The 27,647-nt window shown below is 44.7% G+C and overlaps 1 protein-coding gene across 3 annotated transcripts in view; it reads right to left on the bottom strand.

Moving 5' to 3' along the window:
• TUBGCP4 (tubulin gamma complex component 4) overlaps positions 1-27,647 on the bottom strand; it is a 103,911-nt gene that overhangs the window by 19,913 nt on the left and 56,351 nt on the right. For all 3 annotated transcript variants that reach the window (XM_088472862.1, XM_088472864.1, XM_088472863.1), the window contains exons 8-10: positions 20,482-20,647; positions 16,066-16,190; positions 8,098-8,148 (exon numbers count right to left, since the gene is read on the bottom strand). In XM_088472862.1, coding sequence (XP_088328988.1) covers positions 8,098-8,148; positions 16,066-16,190; positions 20,482-20,647 — 342 coding nt within the window. The remainder of the gene's footprint in view (positions 1-8,097; positions 8,149-16,065; positions 16,191-20,481; positions 20,648-27,647) is intronic.

Here is a 27,647-nt window from a genome sequence, read left to right as displayed (position 1 = left end):
CGCGGACCGGCAGCTGCTGCTGATTGGCTCACGAACGGCACTTATTTGAATGATAGCGCGGTTTATTTTATTTTTTTTCTTGCAAGGCCGCTGTGCCGGGTGTCCAGGGATGCGCTGTGCTGCGGCCAATCCCCGACAGCCTGTCAGGGATTGTCCACAGCACAGTGCGTCCCGGGGACCCAGACAGTTTTTAAAAGGGAGTCTCCGGTCTGCAATACCGGGTAAAATACGCGCTATAGAGCGTATTTGCGATCACTACCTTGCGCTTGCGAAGCAATTTGTGTACTTGCAATATTAAGGGCAAAATCTTGTCCTCTGGCAGAAACACCCTTTGTGCTTGAGAATCCAAAAGCGCCCCCAGATGTACCATCTGCTGTATTGGAGAAAGAGAGGATTTCTTCCAATTGATGATCCAGCCGTGCTTCTGTAGGCAGACAATGGTCAGTTGGAGATGGTGTTGTAGAACAGCTGGAGACTGTGCCAATATCAGAAGGTCGTCCAGAAATGGCAGTATTCTGATTCCCTGACACCTGTGGTAGGCAGTCATAACCACCATTATTTTGGTGAAAACCCGAGGGGCCAGTGATAGACCAGAGGGCAGTGCCTGAAATTGGTAATGTTGTTCCAGGAGAGCAAATCACAGAAATTGTTGGTGGGATTTAATAATAGGCACATGCAGATACGCATCCTGAATGTCCAGGAAAGCCATAAAATCCCCAGGTTCCATCGCCAAAATAATTGACCGAAGAGTTTCCATACGGAACTTGGGTACACGGATAAACTTGTTGAGGGTTTTCAGATCTAGAATAGGGCGATGAGACCAATTTGGTTTCTAAACCAAGAAAAAAAAAATTGGAATAATAACCCCTTCCTTGTTGACCCACAGGAATGGAGATGATCACCCCCACCCTCAGCAGGGAGCAAATAGCCTCCTGGTGGGCCAAGGCCTTGATAGAATCTGATGGAGTTGTGCAAAAACAATTTGGGGGGCAGGATGCCTCCGGAAAGTGAGGGCATCCCCTGACACACTATTTCTCGGACCCAGGCGTCTGTTGTTGGTTGATGCCAGTGGTCTGCAAATTGAAGTCAGCCTCCTACCCTGGGATCCCCCAGGAGGAGGCCCGCCGCATCAGGCAAGAGGATTTGTCGTCCTGCTTAGAGGCTGGACGTCTGACCAGCCAGGACCTCTTAGTTTGCTGCTTGGTGGTCCTGCGAGAACTAGGCGGTCTGGAGGAAGACTGTCCTTTTGCTCTTCCCTGAGGGCGAAGAAGACTGCCTAGACATTGAAGTAGCTGTTGATGGCAGACCTGCAGATTTTGAAGCTGCCAGAGTAACCACTCTCTTATCCAATTCTGCTTCAAAAAGTATGTTTCCATAAGGATTCCAGAGCCTTCCTGAATCCCGTATCTGCTTTCTAGGACCTTAACCAAAGGGCCCTACGAGCAACAACCGAAGCTGCCGATGCTTTAGAAGCCAGGAGTCCAGCATCTATTGCAGCTTCTCACAAATTGAAGGCTGCTTCCCGTATGTGGGAGATATATGACAGCTGTTCTCTGGTAACATTTGGTAATGTATCCTCCTATGACCCTGTCCATTCTTCAACAGCCTTGGATACCCAAGCCCCAGCTATAGCTGGCCGAGTAACAGCTCCAGACAATGAAAACACTGATCTAAAACATGTTTCAAGTTTTCTAATCTGTAGGATCTTTAAGGGAGGATGCTGACTGCATAGGCAATGTAGCACTCATGACTAAATGTGTCACATGAGCATCCACAGTAGGAGGACCTTCCCACTTAGAACATTCAGTAGGTGGGAAAGGATACAAAGATGCTAATCTTTTGTAACATGGAACCGTTTATCCGGGTTATTCCATGCTTCTTCCATAAGTTCAGTGAGCTGCTCAGACTCAGGAAACTCAGCTATTACCACCTTCTGGTGTTTAAACACTGGAGCCCTAGGTCTAGGAGCTGGCTCATCATCCTGTATATTTAGGATTGATTTGACCACCCTCACCAAAGAAGGGACATCCACTGTAGAAGGATGGTCCTCCTCTCCTGAGATAGACCCTGGAGAAGAACCCGGCGCATCATCTGATTCCTCTGATGATGTGTCTGAATCTACATGCTGAGCAGACTGATAAAATGATATCGTCCGCTTAGGTGCTTTAGTGGCTACCGGTCTGTTCGCTTGCAACATTGGCAGCTGACTGAGCCGTACTCTGACTTGAGTGGGCATAAACATCCATGCAGGAAGGATGTACAGGGGGAACAAACATAGCAGACTAGAACTGCTGAGGGTATCCCATTAATGGAGGAAGCGTGGGAGTAGCCAAACAGTCCATTAGCTGCGTCATAACCTGAGACAAGGACGACACCCAAGATGGCTCCTGTACAGGGGCTGGTAGACTGGACTATAAACAATCCTGTATGAAGTCCTGAGGGGACAAGCCCGCCAAACAAATGTGACTGCCTTCACAAATAACAATAAATGTGAAGTACAATTTGAAAAAAAAAACAAGAGATATGGTAAGAACTTGTTTTTTTTTCAAATTGTACTTCACATTCCACCCTACCAAAAGGTAGACACTCTGGTAGACCGCGCATCACAAAGAGTAATGACATATGTCGAATGCGTAGATATCCGCACACTCCAAGTTGAAGAGTGGAGATCTTGTCTTACGCCAGAAAAATTCTCAGAGTCTGAGAATCCAGCAGTGCTCCCAGATGAAGAAAACCCTGTGAGGGATGTAGGGAGGACTTTTTCTCCGTTGACTAATTATCTGTGCCGAGAAGAAGCCACGGTTATCCTGACCTGGCGGTAAAGTACCTTGGTGATCCTGCTAAAAGCAGGAGACCGTCCAGACAAAGGAGCATTCGGATACCCTGAACAGGTGAACTGTCAGAAAATCCATAAGGCTGGTAAACCCCGGTGGAGTTGAGGACAGTCCCAAAAGGCAGAGCCCGAAACTTACAAGTGTTGCTGTGGCACAGCAAACCTGAACCCATGCTGATGAGAGGGCTCTGTACGTACCCGTAGGTACGTATCCTGAATACTCAGATATACCCTAAAATCCCCAGGTTCCAAACGTCGGATGATGGAGCATGGACGATTCCACCTGAGTCCAGGCACCGTTGGAATCTGATTCAGGGATTTGAGACAGAGTATAGGCAAATGAGGACCAGTCGGTCACCGCCCCAGAAAGAAAGTAGAACAACCAGTCCCTCACTGAGATAGTGAGGTTGGCCGAAATAGCTCTGCTTACCACAAAGACTGTATAGCTTTCTGGGATTGTAAGGCCCTGATCAGGTCTGAAGAAGGGCCCGTGTAACAATGCCTGTGAGGAGGCTGCCTGAGCAATGAGAGGCCGTTGAGAATCAGTACCTCACTCTGGAAATTCCCCAGATGTAGACCTGTCCCGTCAGGCTGAGGGTATATCCTCAGGTGTAGAAACAGGGTCGTCCGGAAGTCCAGGACTGCTCGGTACTGGATATGGTGGCCCCCATGGAGGCCGACAGCCTAGGAAAAACAGGCCTTTAGGCTGACCCTGAGGACAAAAAGACTTAACAGAGTTAGTCCGAATGTAGTGGGAGTAGCTAAAGACGGTATCTCCCCATTAGTGATACTGCCAATGATGCAAAAATCTTGTCAAGGTCAGGACCAAACAAGATCTTCCTGATGGAAGGAGTGTGCACCTCTGCTTTCCCATAACGCAGCCATAGGGTACTGCGGCGGATACAGACGCCGCCGAAACCCTGAAAGTTAGAAGACCGGCATCCCATGAGGTAATCCCACATATGACCACTGCATATTTTATGTGAGCGGCAAAAGATATTTGAACCTCAGACGTGTTGGAGGGGAAAAACGTCACAAAAGCATCACCATGCGATGGCCATGGTAGGACGGGCAACAGGCCCTGAAAACGAGTACATTGATTTCAAGCAAAGTTACCACCTACGGATCCGTAAAATCCGTCCAGGCCGGGATGGGAGGCGTATTAATGCCTGTAACCCGATGATTAACATACAAATCCATCCCAGAAGGGGATTTCCATTACTTGTGAGGACCCTCAGGGAATAGGAAACAGGAGGCCTTTGTGACTCCTCGTATCTGGCGACAGCCAGACTCCCGCTATGAGATCCACCCGCTGGGCAGAAAACGGGAGATGTATGATACAGGTGCAGGATCGACATTCTCTATATCCAGAATGAACCTGGCTACCAGCCCCAAAGCAGGGATAATAATACTTGAAATCGGCTCCCCCCATGTGAGAGGGAAAGAGCCGAATATACCATCCAGTTCACGGCAGAGCCACTGGTCAGTAACCACAGGGCGTATATCACGCCAATTAGTATTTCGTATAAAACGACATCCACCAGGGTGGCCGTTGTGGTAATCCCTGCAAGGGGAATGACAGACCGATGTGGTATCGGAGGTAATTCATGTACTGTGAAAAACCCCGGCGGGGAGCGACAGTCTGTTGCACAGGGGTAAATTGCAAGAAATTGCGAGATACCCCGAGTTCAAAAGGGCAGTATGGTGAAGTAACTCCAAGCGAGTGACGACAATGGGGCCCGCCCGGCGATCCTCAAAGGAGAGGATCCTGAGAAATAAACCGCCCTTTAAGGGGATCGTGCAAGGGGCCCCGCACCAGATGGTGCCGCATACATAAACCTTTCTGAGTTAAAATCCTCCGCACTAATTCCTGCAGGCTATGACTTGCAGGATAGCAATAATGGGTGCAGTATCGTGTGCAATCTCCTGGTCAGATATATCTGACTATCTTGACGGAAATATTAAGCAGCGCCATACCGCTCCTGACTGACGCTAAGATTAGCTGCAGGGACCCATTATCAGCGTATGCAACTCACAGTTCCATCTAAAATATGGCAACGCGCAGCACGCAACAGTATGTGACAAACCTCACAGATATTAACAAATATATATATATGTGAGGTCTCAGAACCACCCCAGGTACACCTGTATTAGGGCAGATAAAGAAAAGGGATAGATATACACTGACAGGTGAGAGAAAAAGCAGACAGTCAGCACTAGCATAAGTCACATACAATGCAGAAAAATATATATACATACATAAGCATGACATATAATATACTGCACAATGTCGCTACATTCAACTGCCCAGATTCAGTGTCTGGGAAGGCTATAGCGCTGTGTACACTCACCCAAAATGGCCAGGTATGCAGGGGGACTGGGCTCACTGACATCCTAAGAGTTCTGCAGCACCACAGAGAGAAAATGGCCACTGGAGACCTCAGAAGAAGCGTGGCCCGCGGAGGAAGCAGCTCAGCGACGCCAGACTGTATTATTGAAAGGCGCGCTGAGCTGAGGGGAGGAGCCGCTAGACAGGGAAGGCTTCCTCCCCTGGCTAGCAATTAACCCCCCGGGATGCCGGCTCCCGCTGCCGCTATAATCCCTGGTGGGCTGTGGACACGCGGGGTATGCCTCCATGGAGGGGGAGCCCGCCGCCACCGCCTCCGGTCTGTCCCCAGAGACCGGAGGCATAAGGCTGCATATTCACACGTGGATCACCGCAAGCGGTGACCACGCGACTTACCTGTCCCCGTCGATCCGGCAGCAGCCCAGGGATTCCTCCAGAGCCCAGCTAGTACAGACTCTGGGGTCCCGCTGCGATCCCCAGATCTGTACTGGCGTCGCAGCGCCGGCGGGGTGTAGGAGCGGCAGCTCAGACGTCCATTGGACAGTCTGATGCTGCCGCTCTGAAGAGTAGTAAAAAATAATAAAATAAAACTCTTTTAAGCTTAGGGGCTGCTAAGCAGCCCCCCAGCAGTAACGGTGACCCAACTCCGGCCGGGCACCAACTTAAACTGAGGTGCCTTTGGCTGGGGGGTGGGGTTATAGGGAGAGTGGACCCAAGTGCATCCTGGGAGCTAAAAGCTTTAACTGCGTGGTGCCCGGATTTGGTTCCCAACCTATACCCCAAGGTCAACCCTGTGGACCCCCTATGGACCCTGAAGTAGAAATAAAACTATTCCCCACACACCTGTAGCAAAGGGTTGAGGAGAAATAGTAGTGATAGTTATATCTGACAGTACAGAAAATAAAGGCAGTAACAACATACAGTAGCAGAGCTAGCAAAAGTCACATACAATGCATATACAAATATACTTGCAATGGGCCCTGAATCAACTACTCAAAAACACAAGGTTTGGTAGGATTTTGAGCACTGTATAACCAGACTTCTGGAGAGAGGTATACAGGGAGACTAGACCCAATCCTCCCGAGACCAGCTTCAGCATAACAATGATAGTGGTCGTTGTGCGTCTCATACACAGAGGAGGGTAGGAGGAGCAAACCAGACGCGGGAAAACCTCAGCTGTATCAGCGTCTGGGCTGGGGGAGGGGCTGCCGGGGAGAGCCTACCTCCCCTATGCTGTAACAACCCCCAGGTGAACTGGCCTTATACATGGCCGCCGCCACTGTCCCCGACGCCAGACTGACTTGCCCCAGAGTTCTATTGGGGGAGCAGAGGCAGTCGTCGCCCCACTACAGCGACCTCCGGCAGGTCTCCAACCGACGAAGGTACGGACTGTTGCATGGTTCCCAGCGAGTTGTGAACCACCTTACCTGCGTCCCAGTGCTTCTGGCTGCAGTCTCGGGTCCCAGCATCGCCGCTAGCCAAGTTCCGCTGGTTCCATGCCGAAATCACTAGTCTGGTTACTATTGTAGCGGCGCCGGCGGGGGTAGGTGGAGCAGCAGCACAGTCGTCATTTAGGTCACCTAGCACTGCTTGCTCTAAAGTTAACTAAAATAAAATAAACACAAAATAAAAAGCTTGGGACTGCTTGAGCAGTCCCCGTTATAAAAAGAAATCACTCAAAACTGAATGCCTATGGCCCGGGCCGAGGTATATGTGGAGAACAAGAGGCATCCTGGGAGCTGAAAGCTTAACTGTTTGGTGCTTGGATCACTCCAACCACATTTCCCCATGGTATCCCTGTGGATCCCTATGGACCCTGAAGAAGAAAATGACAAATTATACACAACACGCAGATCCAGAGTATATTGTGAGATTGCAGAACAAGAGAAGATTTACTGTACAGATGGAACACAAACCAGCTGACACAGTCAGTGATGTCTAGAGAGGGGACCTGCAACATCGCTACCTCCACCTTCTAAGCGACCACAAGCTACTCTATCATATCTGGAGGGATATTTAGGTCAAACATTTACAAAGACTGTAAATATTAAGGGCTAATTCAGCGGTGCACAATAGTAAATAGTAAACTGGCAGCAGACTGTCAGTGATTGACAGACTGCTGCTGTTTGGGGGTGGGGAGGGGGCAACGACAGCCTACGAAACTAAGGCGCGTCGCAGCCGTTGGGGGGGGGAGGGAAGAGACCAGGATCTCTGTCGGCTGACGAACATTTCCTGGCCTCTTCCTCGCAGCTGCGTTGGACAACGCAGCTCGGATACGTAATGCAGCAGGAGGCTGCAGCAGTACCATATCAGCACAGACGAGCAGCTAAGCTATTCCGTCTGAACCTGAATCAGGCCCTAAGTCCCTTACAAAAGTAATATCTACCAGTTAATAATAAATGTTTCAATAACATAACTTTAGAGTGTTTATTACAAGAATAGTTTGTTTGTTTTTTTAATAAACAAAACAATTAAATGACTGCCAAAAGTATGTAACTGGTCCACACTCTAGGACTAGGTATGTATCAGCAAATATTCGGACATTCATGACCCAGGTAAAGTTGTGGGGTTTAGAGCTACAAGACAGTTTTTACCTAATCAGGGCTAAAAGAGCAGCTATGATTAAATAAATGTACATTCACTTAATTCTAAGAAACTTAAAAGGGACTTCAGCAACTAATAGGTATACAGTGCACACTGTACAACTAAAATGTTCTAGCATACTGATTAATATACAGCCAGTTCTGGAACACTTCACATATACTCACATAGAACAACCTATTATACACAGAGACCCATTATCCGTCACATTCTCCATTTGTGCTTCATTAACCGTAAGATGAACAGAGGACAAACGCAATGTTCCACTGGCAAAAGCAATTCATCCCTAGGTAAAATGCCCATTCTCTCTCCTTACCTTTAACTGGCCTATTAAGTCAGACTCTTCTACCATGAGCTTCCATAAGTGCTAAAATGAAGAGAACATGATTATTAAAATGGATTCTAAACTATCCTTTCAAATACAGATTTTGCTGAAAAAGTAATCATTAGTCATAATGCTTAGGCGTAAGAATATAGAGCAGTGCTACTCAAACTCGGTCCCCAAGACACACTAACAGTCCAGGTTTTAATCCATGCTGCAGCACAGGATGACTTAATTAGTACCTCGGTCATTTTGATTTAACCATCTGTGCCCAAGCATGCATATACTTAAAACCTGGACTGTAAGGGGTCAGTTCAATTAGATGTGAGTTGGGTCCTGCGAACTGCTCTCAGGACAAACTCCCACTGTGTATTACAAAACTTACGTTCATTTTTTCAAAGACAATTCGTGTTTTTTTGTGTACCAACCTGAGCAGACGAAAAGGGTGGAAAAATGTTTGTTTTAAAGAAAAAATATGTTGGAACACAGGGCCTGATTTAGTAAGAAACGCAGTTTCCGATACGCATACAAATCGGTCGATTACGCAGACCCATGGCCGAGTGCTTGACAGGAAGTGCAGTTTATGGGTGGTGGCGGGAAAGGGTGGGGGTAGTCGGGCGAACGCAGGCGTGCTAGCGCATTTCAACGCCGTTGCAGGGGCATGTATAAATTATCCATTGCGATACCAGATGCCGACTGAGGGGCTTCATCAACTGTCCAATGTTTTATTTGATGTTACCAATTGTTTCTCTATGTTGGCCAAGTATACGGATGTGAGTAAGGGGAAGTGGGCGTCTTTATGTCAGGCTGCGATCGCAATGCTAATGCAAACATTTACATGTCACTAATGATATTAGCAACTGCGTTGTGCATGTATAAGAGAATAGCGATCCACCTCTGGTGCACCCCTCCCAATGAATACTCAGTCCAGGTATCCAACAGCTTCAATATTTACGTACATCACAGAGTATGGTGGTGCACAAAAAGCTTCCTAATATCAATATCTCATAGATATCTTCCAAACAAGGTAGTGATTGACCAATCACCTGCTGGGCTACCTTAACTACTCTATCTACAGACCTACTATTCATCCGGAAAGTATTCACAATGCATCACTTTTTCCACATTTCAAAATGTATTCCAAAATGGAATACATTTTTTTTTCTGTCCTCAAAATTCTACACACAATACCCCATAATGACGTGTAAAAAGTTTGAGATTTTAGCAAATTTAATAAAAAAAACAAACAAAAACTCTAGGTGCATACACACACGATTTTTTGAACGATTATCGTTAAAAAAAAAATCTTTCACTTTAAGTTAAAACGATGAACGATTATCATTCATGCGCGTTCACGTTTGTAGTTCAGTCAGACTGACCAACTGAACGATTTTCATTAAGGGAATATGCAAAAATCGTTTGTAGTTCAAAATAATCATTCATTACACTTTAAAAAATCAGACAGATAATCTGACAGAAAAAAATTGTTCATAAAAAAATAGTTCATAAAATCGCTGGTAACAAAATCGTTGTGTGTGTATGCAACTTTAGAAATCACATGTACATAACTATTCACAGCCTTTAGCTGCCCATACATCAGCAACTGATTGTCGTGATCTGGCGATGCGATGGGAAATGCTGGCGTTTCCGCGTGGAAACGCTGACCGCCCACCATCGATGTTCAGTGATCCATCGCAGGTTCGCTGAATTTTGACATGTTAAATGTCCCTGATTAGACAATCACGATAATTTTTTTATCGCGATCGTCAAATCGGGAAAATCCAACATGTTGGATTTCTGCGATCATGTGATGCCGTCGCTGATGTATGGGGTCCTGTAGCCATGAAGCTCAAAATTTAGCTCAGGTGCATCCTGTTTCCACTGATCATCCTTGAGATGTTCCTACAGCTTAGGTGGAGTCCACCTGTGGTAAATTCAGTTGATTGGACATGATTTTGAAAAGCATACACCTGTCTATATAAGGTCCCACACTTGACAGTACATGTCAGAGCACAAACCAAGCATGAAGTCCAAGGAATTGTCTGTAGACCTCCGAGAGAGGATTGTCTTGAGGCACAAATCTGGGGAAGGGTACAGAAAAATATCTGCTGCTTTGAAGGTCCCAATGAGCACAGTGGCCTCCATCATCCGTAAATGGAGGAAGTTCGGAACCACCAGGACTCTTCCTAGAGTTGGCCAGCCATCTAAACTGAGCGATCGAGGGAGAGGTGACCAAGAACCCGATCGTCAGAGCTACAGCATTCCGCTGTGGAGAGAGAACCTTCCAGAAGGACAACCATCTCTGCAGCAATCCACCAATCGGGCCTGTATGGCCACTCCTTAGTTAAAAGCACATAGCAGCCCGCCTGGAGTATGCCAAAATGCACCAGAATGACTCTCAGACCATGAGAAAAAAAAAAAAAAAAAAAAAAAAAAAAAGAACTCTTTGGTGTGTATACCAGGCATCATGTTTGGAGGAAACCAGGTATCGCTCATCACCAGGCCAATACCATCCCTACACTGAAGCATGGTGGTGGCAGCATCATGCTGTGGGGATGTTTTTCAGTGGCAGGAACTGGTAGGCTAGTCAGGATAGAGGGAAAGATGAATGCAGCAATGTACAGAGACATCTGGATGAAAGCCTGCTCCAGAGCACTCTTGACCTCAGACTGGGGCGACGGTTCATCTTTCAACGACCCTAAGCACACAGCCAAGATATCAAAGGAGTGGCTTCAGGACAACTCTGTGAATGTCCTTGAGTGGCCCAGTTAGAGCCCAGACTTGAATTCAATGAAAATCTCCGGAGAGATCTGAAAGTGGCTGTGCACCGACGCATCCCATGCAACCTGATGGAGCTTCAGAGGTGCTGCAAAGAGGAATGGGTGAAACTGCTCAAAGATAGGTGTGCCAAGCTTGTGTCACCATATTCAAAAAGACTTGAGGCTGTAATTGCTGCCAAGGGTGCATCAACAAAGTACTGAGCAAAGGTTGTGAGTACTTATGTACATGTGATTTCTTAGGTTTTTTTTTTTTTTAATTAAATTTGCAAAAACTACAAAAAAAACTTTTTACATGTTGTCATTATGGGGTATTGTGTGTAGACTTCGGAGGACAAAAATGAATTTATTCCATTTTGGAATAAGGCTGTAACAAAATGTTGAAAAAGTGAAGCATTGTGAATACTTTTCGGATGCACTGTACGTACTACCTGGGAGCAATTTCCTACCACACCAAAATAGACTACGTCAGTGTGCTCTCAATTACACATCTGTAGAAAACTTGCATCACGCAACCTACGTAAGAAGAAAAGGCATTCCTGCGCCTTTCCCACTGCAGAAGAAATGTGAGTAGCCCAAGTGAGGTCATCTGATATGATCACACCCAGAAACTTCATTCTCTCTACTTCTATGTCATTTATGCACAGTGTGTGCAGATCTTTTCTTTTTGCCCTTTTAAAATCTAAAATAACTTATTTTGTTTTTTCTTACTGAGAGGGGATAGTTTGTGTCCCCCCACTTCCTTCATTTACTTATGTGCCTTCATCTCAATTAAACCCACAAAAGTGGTGTCGTCTACAAAATTTGCAATCATGTTTGACTTTGAAGACAAAACACAATCAGTATGCAAAGAATACAAAACGGGCTTAAAACACATGCCTGGGAAATACTAGTACTGATAGTAATTTCAGGTGAGCTTTTAGCACCGATTCTAACACACTGTAGATGATCTGACAGAAAGTCCAATCACCATTTACATATTGAACCAATATAACAAATATTAATCAGCAAAGAAGGTACCATGTAAATTGAAGGCCAAGCTGTAGTCAACAAATAAAAGCCTAATATAAGCATTCTTATTCTCTAAATGTGTGAGAACGTTATGAAGCATACCAGAAATGGCACCTTCTGTAGACCAGTTAGCTTTATAAGGAAACTGAAGAACATCAAAGCTCCCAGGGATGCAGGTTTTCAGATATTCAGTAAATACTCTCTCAAAACATTACATAGTTAGAGAAGTTAGGGCAATAGGGTGAAACTCATTCAATTCCAATACGATCGTATTTTTGGGGACTGGAACGATCAATGAAGTTTTAAAATATTTTTCAATAGTACACTGCGCTAATGAAAGATTAAAAAGCCTATTGAAACCCCTGCTAATTGATCCACACAATCACAGCATACCCTCCTGAGAACATGATCAGGACCTGGGGCTTTCCTAATATTTGTTCTATGTAAAGAAGACCCAACCTCCGATTTACTAATGGTAAAAATAATATCATTTGTTAAACACAGAATAACCAATGGGATATTATTAACTTCAAAACCAGCATAGAATTAATTTAATTCTGAAACAGACTGAACCCTGCCCTCTGGAGCAAGAATTTTTGACTTTAGAAATCTGTAATTTGTTGAAGCCCATGCCACATGCTCCTAGAATCTCTACTTCCCTGAAAACGATTTTCAATGCTCTTAGAGTAAGCCTCCTTCGATTACCTAATACATTTAATTAAATTAAGCATGCTTTCCTATACGCTTCAGCATCAGTTGACTAAAATGTCATATCCCTGAGTCCTAAAAAAGGGCCTGATTAAGGATCGCAAGTGCAACAGTGCTAGCAGTTGGCCGATTGTTGCAAACTGCACATGCATCGCAGTGCACGAAGGCGCCACTGCGATCACGGAGACCACGTGGAGCCATTGCAGCATGAATGACAGGCAGTGAGCGTTTGGAGGATGGTGACTGACGGGGGGGTGGGGCGGAGTAACACAAAAGTGTGACTGTTTGAACGCCGTTGCATGGGCATGCATAAATTAGCCATTGCGATAGCATAAGCAGCTTGAGTACTTGCTGCGTGCAATGAAGTTAGCAATTTCTAAGTAAGGTCAGGGCTGCTGTAATTCTGCATGACGGACCTATGGTACTTTCGATGTTTCCAATGTTTATGAAAGTTTGCAAAGTATTAGAGATCTGAGATAGCGGTAGTGGGAGGCAGTGGGCGCCTCTATGCTGGCCACGCGAGTCAGTTATAATCAGTGTGTGACATGTACGTGCACACGCAGTCTACCATATTTTCGCAGCAGACCTGCGAGCGATTACGAAACTGCAAACGCAATAGCGATCCATGATGAATCAGGCCCGGAGTGTTGACACCACTTACCATCCAGGTAAACTGAAAAGTTTTTAGCACAGTGACGTGCTGTTTTAACCTTTTTGACCAGTGGACAGTATTTAGGTATCAAAAACAAGGATGAATGGTCTGACTAACCAAAAGGGGGCACTAAACGGGCTTACATGCATCCTTGATATCTGAATATATGTAGTCAAGAATATTATGGCCACGTATACATATTTCCACGCAGAGCCGTAACTAGACTTTTTGGTGCCCTGTGCCAGAAAGAGCATTGGCGCCCCCCTCATTTTTCAAAGGAAAATAATGCACCCAAAAAAGGGGAATGGCATCATGGGGAAGGGTCAGGGAAGAGATAGAGGAGGCCCGGAGATGCTGGGGATGAAATAAGAGGAAGCTACAAGTGAGAATGATAATAAACAGAAATTTGACAGGCCCAAACAGCGGCCCCTGACCTGTGGTGCCCTGTGCAATGGCACCAGCCGCACTACCCTAGCTACCGGCCAGTTTCCACATTCCGTTAGACTTTTGGGAGCACAGACTTCAGATTGGCCTGGTTCAAATCCCAGCACCCTCTAGATTGGCAGTCTGTTGGATGGAAATATCTCTGAATGGGTTATTTGAAGCTGTTTTAACATTCGTTTTGGGTGGGGGGGGGGGGGGGATATAAACCACAGTAAATTCCTGAAGAAGAATGTCAATTACAAAAATAATGAAAACTTTTTTGTTTTCTTTTTTTGACCTTGTATCAATTAGCAATTGAAATTATTTGCCACACTAATGAAGCTTTTTGAACCACATAACACAAAACAAAGAAGTTTCTGATTTAGGGTAAGTATGCCTACTTAATACATAATATGTTTGGTTATAAATGGTCAAAGTACGTTTCAGATAACATTGCTAAATTTAATGAATGAATCAATGATCTCCACTCTACATTCCCATGTTTTGTCTCCAGGGAATTTGTCGACACTATGGGCCTCATTTAGAGTTGGACATATTTTGTACGCTGATTATACATGTAAAAAATTGTTAAACAAAAATAAATAAATAAAAGCATATATACATATGTATATTGGGTTGCACACATCTCAATTACAGCCAACTCAAAAATAGTATTTCTATTTCTAGCACACAAATGTGTATAGGCTGCATTATAGCATAGACATGCAAGCTAGACAGTGTTACTGAGAGTCACATTACCCTAACTGTAATGAAGTGTCACAAACACAAGAGAATAGTTTAATCATGTTATTAATAAATGCAAATAAAATTTAATTAAATAGAAATCACATCATCACTTTTTTACAACTTTAAAATTAAATGGAAATCTTCTTTCCTGCAGTTGTTCAAATAAAAATGACCAATAAGTAATTTAAATAGATGGCCATGTCTTGAAATAATAGATCTGTAATACTATTAAGCAAACTATCAGAGGTGGTTAGACAGTGCTACTGGAGTCTTCATCAATTCTTTTCACCAGGCCTCCAGTATCTGCAAAAGATACACTTCCCCAGAAGTGCATTTGGGAACATGTCCAGGTTTCATTAAATTGCACCACTAGGGGGAGCTACACTTACCTGAACATGCTCTTACTGTACTCTACCAATGCTACCCTGCTTCTGTTCTGCTGTTCCAGGTATAAGAGCCTGCCAGCATATTATATACACCCATTTTTCTATGGAAGATAAGAGTAATGGTATGTATGTGCAGTATGGGATTTTGCATAATTATGCCACGAAAACTGAAATACGCCCATCTCTGAGTGAGTACCTAGGTGTTATATTCATACTTGCCTACCCTAACGGAAGTCGCTGGATGCCCCCAAATTTTTCGAGTAACCCCCCGCACCCCCTGTAAGGGTGGGCACTTCTCCTGCATTCTGCCCACTTACCAGTGAAGTGGGCAAAAAGGGGAGATTATTACCGGGGATCGGCGGGTCGGTGTATTGGGGGCAGGGCCTAATGACGCAAGTCTATGAGAATTGCGTCATTTAGGCCTGCCCCCTATTGTAAATATCTGGCGTTCGAAGTGAATCCCCACTTAATGACGCAACCCGGCCAGCCCCACCCCACACTCAGCCCACCTGCTTCTCCTCCCCAAGGCTTCTCCCGGGCAGGAGAATTTATAAGTCGGCAAGCATGGTTATATTCTAACACAGACAAAACTATCAGTTACTGACTAAAAGATAGACATGTACCATTTATAATTTCCTTCCTGCTTTTTCAAAGATTCTTTGAAAAAGCTCCCACAAAACGGAGCGAAACCGGACTTTGGAAATTTCCTCCTTTAAAAATGAATTTGCTGTTTACAGATCTACTTTGATACAATATCGATTACACCCAAAAAGGGAAAAAATCTGCTGTGGTGAGCTTTCACACTAATAGCCATTAAAGGGGACCAATTTATAGACCCCTGGAGTATAAACATAACAGACATTATATTTTCTTTTTGTCTTAATGGTTTACTTATGCCATTTTATTGTGATTATTTTATAGGAATATACACTGATATAATAGCAACTGGTTGTAACCTTTTTACTGTTACATTGTGCAATAAATAACTTTATATAAGTATCTTAAGAGTATTTGAGTGTTTAATTCACATGCCAGACCTCTTTAATGATTAGCGCAAAAACGAATATATATTTATTGTTGTACTGTCTTTTTGGATACAGATTTGTATGTAGTCACAAACACAATAGTTTCTGCAGCTGTGAGACATAGAAAAAAAACTCAGTGATATATTTATATTTAAACTGATTTGAGTTTGTTTTATTCCACATACCCCTGACAACATTCTGCCATCACATGCCTTCACACAATCGGTGCCTACCTCTGCCACAGTGCTTCTGATCATGTCAAGTACAGACTCGAAATCCACCAAGCTAAATAGAGGCTGCTGCTTCAACCTATGTAACTCTGCAGCAAATATATCTTCCTGGTTCTTCAGTATAGAACCTGATGGAGAGACAGCAGAATAAAAAGGAAAAAACTTCATGTTATAATAAAAATGTCAACAATACATTTCCAAGTGCTAAATAAGATTCCCTGTCATTTTCACTTCCAGTCACGGTCATATTAAAGGCCACATGGACTGGAGCAGAATGTTACCAAAGGCCTTTTGCAAGGAACCGTGGAGATCTAGCCAGTGAAGTGTGGGCATGGCCAGTTCCATTGAGCGCATAGCTAGAGTCACCCTCTAAACACCTACATCTCTCTTCCATATCCCCAATGGTTCATGCATATGTAAGGAAAGTGGAAGAAACATTCCTGACTGATCATGACAGTCCCTCAAAATAAGGACTATACTGAGCCAGGCCAGTTGGGAGGTATAGTTATTTTATTTTGCTCTAAAGAGGAAAAACTCAAACTATGGTTTATTATATAGATTTATAAAGTGTTTAAAAAAAAACATGCATGAAAATTAGCTAATTTTCCAGTATCTAACATTGAACAAAATTCATGGTGCATAACATGAACCACAAGAAAAATAAAAATAAAACTATACTAAACTTTTGTTTTCAGTGTAGCTTAGAAACTGAAGGACTCTTTTAATCTATCTGCAGTATCCCTTGAGGTAAATGTACCTTGTTGTGTAGGGGCTTCCGAAAGGAATGTTGCTGATGTTCTAGGTTTACAAAGGAAATAACATTCCAAGAGGAAACAGCAAGGCTTGTAGAATAGGAATAAACCAGATAACAAGGAGCACAAAGGGAAGAAATGCAAACGCTAAACCTCTAGATTATAAAGTAATAGGTCTGTACACCAAAATCCATTGCCATAAACTTTGTATTTTGGCACTTGACTATAAATGTCACTAATTAGAATTTTTATAAAAGGGACACATGACATCTAAAAATGTCAAAATACATTTCTTCCTCCTCTACTAGGGGACACAGGGACACAATGGGCATTGCCTGGACAGGAGAGGGTCTGGGCATCAAATAGTTACAAATTCTTTCCCATCAACCCAGGTCTCCCTCTCCACTATACCCCACCCCCGGCCTGGGATATTCAGTTTGCGTTTGGTGCCAGCCATTTGGGGGGGGGGGGGGGTTGGGGGTGCTATTAAGTGGTCCCCCTGGTTACGCTTATTTTTTTTTTGCTTTAAGGGTGGTCTGTGTACCCAGCACCAAAGGCAGCAGCACGGGACCCTGCAGGAGACAGCCGGGCTCGTTACTGTTATAGCTCCCACAGCCAGCGTTTGGCGTCAGATAAGCACTGGCGGTGCTGGTGTGTTTGTTTCACCGGGGTGCCCTGCTCTTTACACTGGACCACCAGGGCACATTGGAACAACAGGGCTCTGGTCTCCACATATATCTTGCTTCCAGCAGCTTGGCTATATATATATATATATATATATATATATATATATATATATATATATATATATATATATATAGCTCCTTTCTGCTACTGGCAGAATGGTTGAGCAGTATTTTCCCGTTTTATTCTTCAACGAGTGTGTGAGACTTCTGCTGCTTGACTGGTTGTAATTTGCGGTTTGCTGCCCCACTCTGATACCGGTACTAGGACATCACAGGGTCAGTCTGCTGCTTTAATTTACTGTTATATATGTATCTCTGGTAGCCCCACTTATTGTAGTTGTTGCTGCTTGCCACTCTTTGCATTTCCCTGTAACACCACAGTATTAGCTTTTGTGTGTAGGGACATCTCAGATTGCATTACTATGTCTTCCAAGAACAATGCTCCCAACGAGGTGGGTGCTTCTGTGACACACACGTGTAGACCTGTGCTATCACACACTCTTTTTCCAGGACTCAGATCACGATGGTCTCTGTGTCCATTGTTTCACTGCTGCCATGAAGGAGGCTCCTTCAACTGTGGCGTCCAGTCAGGAACCAGCTTGGGCTTCAACGTTGACACAGGTACTGTCACAGTAGGTTTCCGGGCTTCCGCCCGCTGGCTCTGTACTTTTTGCTAATCTAGCTACAGGTATGCTCCCTTCTATGCATCCACTATTATATGCATTTCCTTGTTTTCTTGGTCTCCAAGTTCAATATGATAGAGTATGGCCAGTTTCACTCCCATCCTTTTGAACTGGAGATCCACGGCAGATGGAACAAGTCTCATCTGCACCTCAAGGCACGGACGATACTTCGCTCATGGGAAGTATGTCACTCCTTGTGGTGGCTACACTGGTCTCGCCTAAAAGCCCCTTTCAGATCCAGGACTGGGTCTTGTTCACCACCGATGCCAGCCTTTGCGGATGGGGGCAGTTTTCTGTCAACAGACTGGACGGTTCAGGAGATGCAGGCAACTATCAACGTCGTGGAACTCAGGGCCGTTTACAGGGCTCTCTGCTTAGTGCAGCCTCTCCTCCAGGGTTGCCCGGTCAAAGTACAGTCGGACAACACAACAGCCATCACCAACATCAACCACCATTGATGGCACACGCAGTCGAGGCACAATGAAAGAGGTCGGCCGCATCCTCAGCTGGGCAGAGCATCATCTTCCAGCTCTGTCGGCGGTGTTCATACCTGGCGTACAGAATTGGGAGGCGGACTTCCCAAGCTGTCAGGATGTACACTCAGTGGGCTCTCCATCCGGACGTCTTCCAGTTACTGGTTCGGCGTTGGGGCCTTCCAGATATAGATATGAAGGCATCTTGACACAACAACCAGCTACCGAGGTATTGCTCCCGCACCAGGGAACCCTGCGCTCTCCTGGTAGATACTCTGGCGGTGTCATGCACGTTTCCGCTCATCTACGTCTTCCCTCCACTTTCAAAGATCAGCGATTTCTCCGCAAGTTCAAATTGGAAGGCGGCACAATGATCCTGGTGGCTCCAGATTGGCCACGGCGTGTATGGTACGTCGATCTTCTAGGTCTCATCATCGACGCTCCTCTGCGTCTGTGTCCTCCGGACGGAACTTCTATCTCAGGGTCCGTGCTTTCATCTGGATCTGGCCTGCCTCTCTTTGACGAGGTTGCTCTTAAAACATCCATCCCGAGAGCGAAAGGATTTTCCATGTAGGTCACCCGTACCATGCTTAGGTCCTGGAAGCCCTCTTTGGCTAGAATCTATCAACGCGTTTGGCGGACATACTTTGCGTGGCATACGGCAAGGGGTTCCAGTCCAAGGTCATTCTGGCTCGCACGTGTGCTTTCCTTTCTGCAAGCAGGGTTAGATTTAGGCATCTAGTTTTCTTCATTGAAGGTGCAGGTCTCAGCCCTCTCTGCCCTCTTTCAGCTGCAGATTGCTCTTCTACCAGACATACAGATCTTTTTTTTAGAGCATCCTACATGAACAGTCTCCGTTTTTTCCTCCTGTTGCCCCATGGGATTTGTCCTTGGTTCTTGGGGCTCTCCAGTCGGCTCCTTTTGAGCTTTTGCACACGGTGGACATTAGGTGGCTTACGTGGAAGACTGTTTTCATACTTGCCATTTTATCCTCCCAGAGGGTGTCCGACTTGAGCACCTTGTTTTGTTGCTCCCCCTTTCTTATATTTCATTCAGATCAAGCGGTTCTCAGGACTCGCTTGGGTTACCTCCCTAAGGTGGTTTCTTGGTTCCATATCAACCAAGAGATTGTGATAACATTTTTCAGTGATCCAGACTGTAGTGGAAAAGCTCATTTCACATCAGCATGGGCATAACTGCACATGATATTTTGTTGGTAAAAACATGTAATTTTCCCTTGTATATTTATGTAGCATTCTTTGTGTGTGGAAAAAGTTTTTTGAAGCTGGGCAAGAGAGGATATAGGAAGGTCTGTCTTCCTGAGTCAGCCACATAAAAAAAAAAAAAAAGGAGATTTAAGGTTTTACCTGGTTAAATCCTTTTCTTCAACTCCATAGGGGGAACAGGGTGCCCACCCTGATGCACCTGGCTTGCTGGGTCTTGTTCCTTTGTTATCGGTTCTCCGATTACCCGTTGTGTGATTCTGTGTGTGTGCTGGTATCTCTTTCTCCTCGCTCCTGCCTTGGGCTTTTTATCTTAACTGAATAGCCCATGTTGGGGGAGGGGTATAGTGAAAAGGGAGGCCTGAGCTGATGGGAAATAATTTGTAACTGTTTGGTTCATAGACTCATCTCCAGGTTATACCCATTGTATCCTTGTGCCCCCTATGGAGTTGAAGAAAAGCTTTTAACCAGATAAAACCATAAATATATATATATTTTTTTGTTACTGCACTGAAATTTGATGTGCGGATCCATTAGTTAATTACTATTGTTCTCACATGCAGTGCTGTGGCTTTACTCAGTGGCTATGGTTGGTTTCCTACCTGTTCTCGTCATATTTACATTTTGATTTTCAAACATCTGAACAGATTCTCCCACAAACAATATCTTCTCAGCAACCCTTACAGGTATATAGGATGGCAGCATTTCAACGCGCAGCGAAAACTGCTTGAGAGAAGGTGCCAGCATGTTCTCCTCCTCAATCAGGCGCTGTGATGTGACAAAGAATGAACAGTAAATTACCATAATACAGCCAAAATTGCATAGCTTAACATACCAAATATGCCGACTACGACAGTATTTATGAAGACACCATCACTAATACTGTGCATATTATGTATTTCTAAAGATACACAGATGGATGTATCAAACCTTGGAGAGAGAGATACAGTGGAGAAGTTGCCCAAATGAGACAGTTTGTCATTTCAAATAATGTGCTGGATAAATGGCAGTTGGAAGCTGATTGGTTGATTGGGCAGCTTCTTCACTTTCACTCTCTCCAAGGCTTTATACATCTCCCCCTATGTGAGGGTGGTTATCTATTTTGGGAGAGTAAAGTTGTACACTAAAAGTATACGTTTATATGGTGCTTTTCCTGGAATAAGATCCACTACATAATGGATCTGTTGTGATCATCACTGCTCACTGCCTCAGTTTCCATGGCTTGCACTTTTCACTTTCACACGGACAATCCTGTTGCAAAGCAAAGCAGAAAATCATCATCAGGTCGCCTTGTTAAAGTGTATGCTAATAGACTGGGTCTCCACACTCCTCTGAGCAAATCCCAGATATGGGAAGAAACAAGTTAGGGTTTCTACTTGGTGTAGGTTATCACGAACCCTCCTCTAAGTTGTGCCTCCAAAAATAGACATTCTTTAGTGATCATACAGCCACTTTGTTAAATATCTACAACAGCTTACATAGATGGCACAGAGCAAGCAGCAGTACCAGATGTGACGGGATGCCGGCGCTCGGGATCCAGACAGAATCCGGACGCCCCCCATTCCCCTCCGAGTGGCTAAACCTAACCTTCCCTTCCCTGCATCCTAAACCTAACCATCTCCCTTAGTGCCTAACCTTAACCCTCCCTCCGATGTGCCTTACTCCAAGCCTAACCCTCCCCCAAACACTGCTACTTACCTTCGGTATTCCAGCGGGCGGGATGCCGGTGCCAGGATTCTGACAAGTGTCGGGATTCCGGCGTCAGCATTCTGAGCGCCAGAATCCCTGCGGTCGGGATATTGACTGCATCCCGGTGTGACAGGTATGCAAGCCGCTACTGTTTAGCAGCTTGACACTGGATGCAACTAACATGCAAGCAGCCATTGACCGGCCCACAGCATACACTGGTAACAGGTGCAAAGTATTACCCTGGTTGCTTCCAGCTCACTACTGAGTGGACTTTACTACAATCACTATAATTGTGAGATAAATGCTGTTCATTTGTGTATAACTACATTGACTTATGCTTTTGTTTGATGAAGGCTCACTAAAACAGCGGTATTTAATTCCATGTGAAATTGCTAATCTTATTACTTGACACTCATTCAGGATTGCACTTATCTGGAGGTTTCTGTGATTTTGGACACATGAGCTTTTTTCATTAGTACCAGTCTGTATTTTTTTTTAATTATTAGCATTTTTGTTTATGGTGTTTGTGTGTTATTAAATATTGTCATATATTCTTAGCACAGCTACGGCATATTATTTAGGTAGATTACTGTATGCAGCATTGTTCTAACATTCTTTTATGTATATTTGTTGGTAGGCAGCCATTAAACAGCTGCTTGGTTCATTCACATTTTTCATTTATTCATTCATATATTGTGTCTAGTCCAGCACCTTGGGTGTGTTGCTGTTTAGTTCACAAGCCTGTCGCAAAGCATTTAATGGAAAATCATTATCAAGTTGTCTCGCTGAAGGGTCAGTACATGGTAACTCACGTTACAAAGTGACATAGCAAGTATATGCATGGCCATCAACAACAAAAGGAATTTGTGAAATTAATTTTAATGTACTGAGTAAATAATAAGACAGGTCATGCTTAAAGAAAATGAAAAAACAAAACTGTAAAACAGGAAATGCTAATTATTTCCTATGTCACTTTGTAACATGAGTTACCATGGAATGACCCCCAAAGTGTAAGCTAATGGACTAGGTTCCCAAGCCTCTATGTGTTGGTGATTGAGGATGTATGTTGCTACAGAGAGAGGCCTATTTGATTTCTAAACTGGACATTATAGACCCCCAGGTCTGAATGAAGGCAACCATCTCAAATGCTTCCTTTAAATTGATTAATATGACCATGTAAGCATTACATTTTTTGCATCACCTGTGCAATATGGATATAAATTTTTTGACTGTGTGTTTTCAATTATCCGGCTTGTCCATATATATTTTTTCTATTTATTTATTTTTATTATTATTTGTGATATACTCGGAAGTCACGTGATTGCATTGTCACGCTACTTCCGCCCAATTCGGGCGCTGTGCAAGGAGTCGGAAGTAGCGGAAGACAATGCAATCACGTGACTTCCGAGTATATCACATGATAATAACCCATATTGGTAAATTAACATTAAATGTTTGATCGTGACTATATCTAAGTAACAGCGGTTCTACTACTTAATGTCCAAAACACCATATGGATAATGAATAACTTTATTTTCATCTAACAAAACGAAGTCTTCCACTGCGCCACCATTTGTATTATGCCCGGCAGTCAGGGATTCTCGGAGCCCCTGGCAGACGGGCAGTAAAGGATGGGGAATGTTGTCGCCCGCTGGGGTTTAAATGCACAGTGCCTTGGACGGTCGCTTCCTTTCTCCAGCTGATTCTGTGGACAGTGGGCCTATTTTCATTGGAGGCCTGGAGCTGAAGCTCCAGCCGCCCCATTGTTAATCCGGCCCTGCTAATAGACTGCTAGGCGCTGTGTAAAATTGATGGGGCGCCGACGGGAGCGTCTTCTTTCACAACACACCTCTAACCGGCACATCATGTAGCCTCATTATTGCATGCAGCCATACAGAACAGTGGCATGAACCTGCCCACTGATCTCACAGCCAATCTCACGGCGAAGCTTCTGATGGAGCTCTATGCTCCCCGTCAGAAGCTACACTACTATTTTGAGCCACGGACAGTCGGATTGAGCAATCCATTCCCTTCCTGATCCTCACGTCTCTCTTGCTCTTCCCCCTATGGCATTACAAGTAGGCAGCAGGTACAGTATATCTATCAGTGGTGACAGATGGGGATATGAGGTACCATTATGATAATTGTGATGCAGTTCATGCTTATCCTATTGCTGTGAAAGGAGCAGGTCCTATCCAGTTTACTGGAAGCTCTGGCTGCTGTTGTCATTGACACCAGGGTTATGGCTATAAGGGTGCATGACTGACATGCACTGCACCTCAGCACAAAGCTGATTTGCAGCTGTAATGCACATTTGTAGGATCGAACCATGGTTACTTATACATTGCTCTCTCTTAATATACCTAGCATAACATACAGTCCCAAATTGACAGTCTAGCAAGGTTGGCCTTATGAAAAAAAACAGGATTTTGGTACTTACCGATAAATCCCTTTCTCCGATTCCACAGGGGACACTGGAGTTCAAGACAGTGGGGTATAGACGGTGGTAGAGCAGAGCCTGGCACTTTAAATAATTTAGAAGTGTGACTGGCTCCTCCCCCTCTATGCCCCATCAGCCCCAGTTTAAGAACTGAGCCCAAGAGGAGACGGAGGACAACAGAAAAAAAAAAAAAAATGAGGAAAAGGAGAAGACCACAGAACGGAACAAGACCGACTGAAGTAGAACAGAGGAACCCACTGCAGGGAACCCTGCAGCCACACAACTATAGAAACCAAACAAAACGGCAGGTATGCAGCGCTGGGCGGGGGGCCAGTGTCCCCTGTGGAATCGGAGAAAGGGATTTATCAGTAAGTACCAAAATCCTGTTTTCTCCTTCATCCACTAGGGGACACTGGAGTTCAAGACAGTGGGGACGTCCCAAAGCCAACCTCCCGGGTGGGAGCGCGGAGAACTTGCTGATTCCTTGGCCATACCGAAACAGGGACCGCCAAGAACCTGAGGCCCAGCGGAAGCTGAGGAACAAGTGTCGTAGCACAGGAGACAAACACTACTCCTCACTAAACAGTCACAGAAAATTCCACAACTTACAGAGCAAGTCAAAAGGAACAGAACAGCTGTTGAGTTAACAAACACAGGTGAGAAACGTCAGAATCTGTAATCTCAGCTGAAATAGACCAAACCGGACTGTTGGTGGCAAAGAGCCCCAACAAGAATCTATAGGAGAAGGGCAGTAAACGAGCACAAACTCGAGAACCTTACTAGAGTCTAAACAGGCAGCTGCAGCAGCCGCAGACAGCAGAATCCCAGCACTGCTGGACATAATCGCATATATAAAAGTATAACAATACCAAACTACAGATAGAGCTGATCCTGTCCACAGACTCCCAACAAGAGTATGCAGGGAGGCAAAAGACAAGACTGAACAGTCGCCCCGAACCATCCTTGAGGTCCAACTACAACAAAGTTGTTAACCAATGGAAGGGCTAGACCATAGAAGTCTCCAACGAGTGAAGAAAACAGGGATAAAACAGGAACTGAAATGCTGCCGTTAAAAGGAAATAACAGACAACTTCCAACATGATGTAAGGGCGTAGTCAGTACCAACTGCTGGCCCGAACATAGTATGAAAACAACCAGGAATCTAACAGTAAAACAGCACGAATGCAACAGCCACCCAGGGAGAGCTATCAATATAGGGAAGCATCCCATACAACAAGGCCAGAGTACTAGGACAACCATGTGAGTGTGATAAAAATATCAACAGATACTGAACAGGAACCCAACCAGGTCCCCTGCGCGGATCACACTTATGTAAAGATGTGCAATAGCCTATAGGTGTGCTTCGGTCCAGAACCTTAACAGGTTCTAGTAGAATAGTGTCGCCAATCCAGTGTTGTAATTATGCACCACCCACACTTCAGGAAAACTCTAAAGTGTAGAGCCAACTGATTATAGAGAGTAGCTTCAGTGGGCTAAGACCAATTGCTCTACAGCACGGACTTCAGTCTGGAGATGTGTAGTAGAAAATACTGTGGAAACTAGCAAAATTTTAGTCGAGACAAGAAGGTCGTAGAACAGGACTCTATGCCTGAGCCTGTTCCATTAGAGACGTGTATCTGTATAGCCGTGTTAGATTATACATACAACCCCAAAAACGGTCTGCTAGTTTAAGTATCCTTGCATAAAAATTTCTATTGGTGAAGTGCGTCTTATGCCCACCAGTCTAATATAACTCAGGTCTGACCCTGCCTATATCGGCAAGTGGCCCTAGGCCTTCCAGATATGAATTGTACCTAAGGGCACTTTAAACCCATTTTATTGAGATATGCTACAATAATATGGAGTACGGGAATCGATACTGAGAAGAGTACCTGTACTTAGACATAGAACGAGTTGGTTATCCCAAGTAAAGAAGGGAGATATCAATAGTGATAACCCCAGTAGTTTAAACAAAAAACAGGTTTTTGTTTCCCAATTATTAGGAAATATTCATACAGGGAATGGGCGTCTTACAAGTTTACTACCCAGTGCATCACTGTAATGATAATAGGTCCCCGGAAACGGGGCACCTTATAAACTGGCAGGAATGGAACTAGAATTCCAGGCGGGTGGGAGTACATAACTTTATATACATGTGGCATGTCTAGGATCCATACTAGAAGCAATACCTTAGAGAATTGTGACTATCACCATGTAAGCTGCAGCACATGACTCTAGTTTATAGAGCCACCCTATAATATTAATATGTAGGGATATATCCTACAGCTTCTGGTAAACCCAGGCGGCTTCCCTTGTGTGGATTATAGGTAAACCTAATGATTGTGGAAGTATAGGCATTCTACCCATATACACAAATATATATATGTATATGCACACACAACCGAATCCCCAGGGAGAGATAGTGTAAAGCGTAGTCATTATACAAACTACCGCATCAGGAGAGTCCAGCCTCCAATCACAGCCTCCTTCTATCAATATGCTAGGTATTAGACATAAATTGATAAGAACAGATCCTACCCCTGCTCCTACGGTAAGGAAAGAAGCGATATCCACAAATGGATACGCGTACCTACATACAAATTTAGTAGGTGACGTAACATTTTAAAATTAGAACATGAGCAATAATTGAAGCCATGGAAGGAACGGAGCCCAAGGACAAAATCACTCCAGCATGTGTGTTATACAGCAGGGCTAGTATAAAATACAATATACATACATAGACTGCTGATGTGCCGCAGGTGGCCGTCATTCTGCTACGGCGTAGGGGCAGGATATTTTAGCAGTGTGCTGTCCCAGACTGGTTTCGATCCTGGGACCCTTCTGTTACTGGCGTACTCGCCTTATCAGGTGAGCCATCTTAGCACCAGATGAACCCATTTTTTGAAGTGGGAATCAACAGGAAGACCCCAGTGCTGTGAGGCAGCAACGCCAACAACCACACCAGCTGCGCGTCACTAACCTCTTCCTGTATGTGCTGCCAAAGGGAACACATGATATAAAAAGATGCACCTATGCATACCTTCTAAGGTAAGCACAGAAAACTGGGGAGAAAGGTTTTAAGACCAGTCTAAAATGGTATCCACATATGCATGGGAAGCCAATGTGAGGCATAAGCCTGGGGATGGGACGCAAAAATGTGCTAACCCTGGGTGAAGGGTATGCTATGACCATAAGTTCTGGCAGCAGCACCAGAACAGCGGAGCTAATACACCATGAGGCTATAATACCTAACAGGCCCTTAGATTAATCTAGGCGCCCTATGTTACAGAACGAAGGGGAGCCTGACTGGGTAAACCAAGCGGCGCTGCAATTGGCAGGACTGCGTTTGTGCACCGGTCCTGGAAGAATGTCAGCACATCGCTTCTAGCCGTGATGCATAGGCTGAACAACTGGCCCCTTTCAGAACCGCTTAACGCGGTGTCATAGTGGAAAAGCGGGATAGGGCTAGTCTACCGCTAGCAACCAGCTATCCACTGTAGCTAGTACTAAACTCCTGTCATACAAGGACAGGCAACCCTTGCTGAAGCACTCGCAGTGTGGTAGGCGTAAGGGACCCGCGCTAAAGCACTTCCTGCTGCAGGTAGTGCCTGAGCTATACTGCTTTTGTGCAGTAATAAC

The sequence above is a fragment of the Taudactylus pleione genome, unplaced genomic scaffold (genome assembly GCF_031769625.1).
Source record: "Taudactylus pleione unplaced genomic scaffold, aTauple2 ptg000129l, whole genome shotgun sequence".
Classification (NCBI taxonomy): Eukaryota; Metazoa; Chordata; class Amphibia; order Anura; family Myobatrachidae; genus Taudactylus; species Taudactylus pleione.
Note: the sequence above shows the minus strand (reverse complement) of the source record. Positions and strands in the feature narration are given on the sequence as shown.